Source organism: Microcaecilia unicolor, chromosome 12 (assembly GCF_901765095.1).
Source record: "Microcaecilia unicolor chromosome 12, aMicUni1.1, whole genome shotgun sequence".
In the NCBI taxonomy this organism is placed as follows: Eukaryota; Metazoa; Chordata; class Amphibia; order Gymnophiona; family Siphonopidae; genus Microcaecilia; species Microcaecilia unicolor.
Window position 1 is genome coordinate 84,338,812 of NC_044042.1, and position 2,820 is coordinate 84,341,631.

The 2,820-nt window shown below is 43.2% G+C and overlaps 1 protein-coding gene across 1 annotated transcript; it reads right to left on the minus strand.

The window, feature by feature from the left end:
- Positions 1 to 573: 573 nt before the first annotated feature.
- On the minus strand, positions 574 to 2,272 carry LOC115481871 (RIB43A-like with coiled-coils protein 2). Its single transcript, XM_030221314.1, has one exon. The coding sequence runs from the start codon at positions 2,204 to 2,206 to the stop codon at positions 1,067 to 1,069; it is 1,140 nt and encodes a 379-aa protein (XP_030077174.1). The 5' UTR covers positions 2,207 to 2,272; the 3' UTR covers positions 574 to 1,066.
- Between the last annotated feature and the right edge of the window lie 548 nt (positions 2,273 to 2,820).

Genomic DNA, 2,820 nt, shown 5'->3' on the forward strand with positions numbered 1-2,820 from the left:
CTCCTCCACTGCTAACTCCAGACTCCGTTCCTTTTATCCTGCTGCACCATATGCCTGGAATAGACTTCCTGAGCCGGTACGTAAAGCTCCATATCTGACCGTCTTCAAATTTAAGCTAAAAGCCCACCTTTTTGATGCTGCTTTTAACTCCTAACCCTTGTTCACTTGCTCAGAACCCTTATTTTTACATCCTCACGTTAATATTCCCTTATCTCTTGTTTGTCCTGTTTGTCTGTCCTAATTAGATTGTAAGCTCAGTCGAGCAGGGACTGTCTCTTCATGTTCAAGTGTACAGCGCTGCGAATGTCTAGTAGCGCTATAGAAATGATAAGTAGTAGTAGTAACTCCCTGCAGGCAAACTCTGCCCTATGGCAGGGGCTTCATCCACTGGATATTACAGAAGTCCTCCCTCTTGCATCCAGGCCTTTATTTATTTATTTTTATTATTACATTTGTACCCCACTTATTTGCAGGCTCAATGTGGCTTACATAGTACTGTAAAGGCGCTCGCCAATTCCGGTATAAACAGTTACACAGTGAAGTTGTAGTATAATGAGGTTCATGTGGAACAAACACAAAAGGGAATTGAATTAAGGAAGACAGTTACACAGTGATGTTGAGGTAGAATAAGGTTCATGTGGAGCAATCACATTAGGGAGTGGTTTGGAGGAAGATTTACGTTATGTCCATTAAGTGCTTTGGTTTCGTTGTGCTGCAGGGTTCTGGCATTTAAGTAGGGTCGGTATGGTATACCTTTTTGAACAGGTTATGACTAAATCTTTGCATTTATGGACTTTCCTGGTTCTATATTACATGTAGTTAACAAATAAAATTGTTAATCTAGTGGTAACTGAACACTATGTTGTGGCGAATGACAATGCGCAATCCTATCATAAATAAAGATGCAGATGTTTATTAACAGTTACTAGAGGAGATTGTTACATGAATAAATTGACCTAACATTATTTACAACATAAAACAATTTCATCTGAGGGTAACTTTACCTGCGATTCTTTTTTTAATTTTCACTTTTCCTAGAAAGTCTGTATATATAATCTCTAGAATTTTAACGACTTGTTGTATTAAACTGCATAAAATACTGGGCTGATGGAGCATTCGAATATACTTCGTTGTCATCAAACAGTTTCCGTGCTTGCTGTGCTTCAGCAAGTTCTAAATTAGCATGATCCTGTGCTCTGCGAATTTCTCGAGTCGCTCGCTTTTGCTGCCTTTCAAGAAGTGTCATTGCTCTGGCCGCTTGTACGCGCTCTCTGTTCCACTGTGCATCCCTTTGCCACTCCTCCTCCTTCAGTCTCATTTTCTCCAGGACTTGCTGTTGCTGAACGTCGCTTATTTTCATCAGTTCCTCTTCCCCCATGCCTTTCCAGCGATCAGTAATCACACGATGTGGCCCAAAGGAACTAGATGCCTGTTCCGGGTTCTCCGAAAGAAAGTCTCCTCGGAGGAGATTGGAGATTTCTACTTTGTCGTCCTCTTCCACCTGTTGCTTTTCCAGCACTTTTTTCTCGGCCAGTTCTTTCACCTGCGCTATATTGTAGTCCTTTGTAGCCAAACACACGGCTCGTCTCGATTCTTTCTCCATTCTTTGAAGTTCCATTGCCCTTTCGTCCAGTTTAATCCTGTTCTTGTTATATAGGTCGTCTGCAAACTTTTTGTCTGCCCGTGTTTTAGCCAGGTCCCTTTGCTGCTGCAAGGACCACTCTCTCAGCTGCTCCTGCTGGGATTTTTTTCTCTGCTCTTGGCTCAGATCTTCCCCAAGAAGCTTCTGCAAGCCAGAGAAAGTGCAACGAGGGTCACCGTCATTTAGACGAGCAGGGAGGGATTTCTTTAAAGCTTCCAGGTCAGAAAGATCAAACTCTCGTCTAGTCTCCGGCTTTTGATTGCACAGGCGAAACTCGTCCATGGCTTTGTTTAGGTTTCTGATGTCATTAGCTTGCCGGTCCTCTAGCAAGCAGGCGATCTTATCATTTTGCACCATTTGAGTGGCATACAGTTCGTGCCTTCTCTTTTCAGTTTCCTTCTGAATATTCCTGTCGTTCACTTGGATATCCAAAGCATCTTTATCAATCCCTATGGTCCGAATTTTGCAGTCGAAAATTCTGCTTTGCCTTTGCAGTTCCGCATTTCTCCTTCTCTCTAAAACCGCAGCCTCTTTCCGATCCACGGGAACATCCAGTTTATACATGTTCGGAGGAAGAAAAAAAAAAGGAAGAGCAATCAATAGATTAGTTTCGCTCCGACTGGCCGATAGTGGGCCACTTCTTAACCGGGCAGTCTGCTCTAAAACTACCTTTCGCCCCCGACCGACTACTACCACTCTCGGCCAGTCTGTTTACTGCAGCAGGTGCCAAAGCAACTGTTACCCGGCAACCGAGTCCTTCCGTCACTCTTTTCTCCAACCCTCCTCCCATTCCCAAAGCCCTTGCGAAAACTCTGGAGCGCGGCTTCTGTCATCTCGCGAGAGTTTCCCCTTTGGTGCTTTGGGGGGGGGGGTCTTCGCAGGAAAAATGCGCAACCAAAGAAAGAGCCAGATTCTTTTTAAAACCATTCCTTTTATTTACTCCTGGTCCTTCCCAAATGGTTTGGCCCTCGTATTGGGTAGTATGTTTGTTTATCTGGATGTTAAAATACTTCTTCTTTAAGATTATTATTATACCTTATTACTTTTACCTTAAGGGAAGCTGTTATTCTCTCTCTTTGGCTGTAGGTTCGGCTTGTGATTGGTCATGCAAAGTTGCTTATTGCTGTCTGTGCAGCTGTTTATTTAGATGTTTTTTTCTGTTACTGTTTACATGTAGT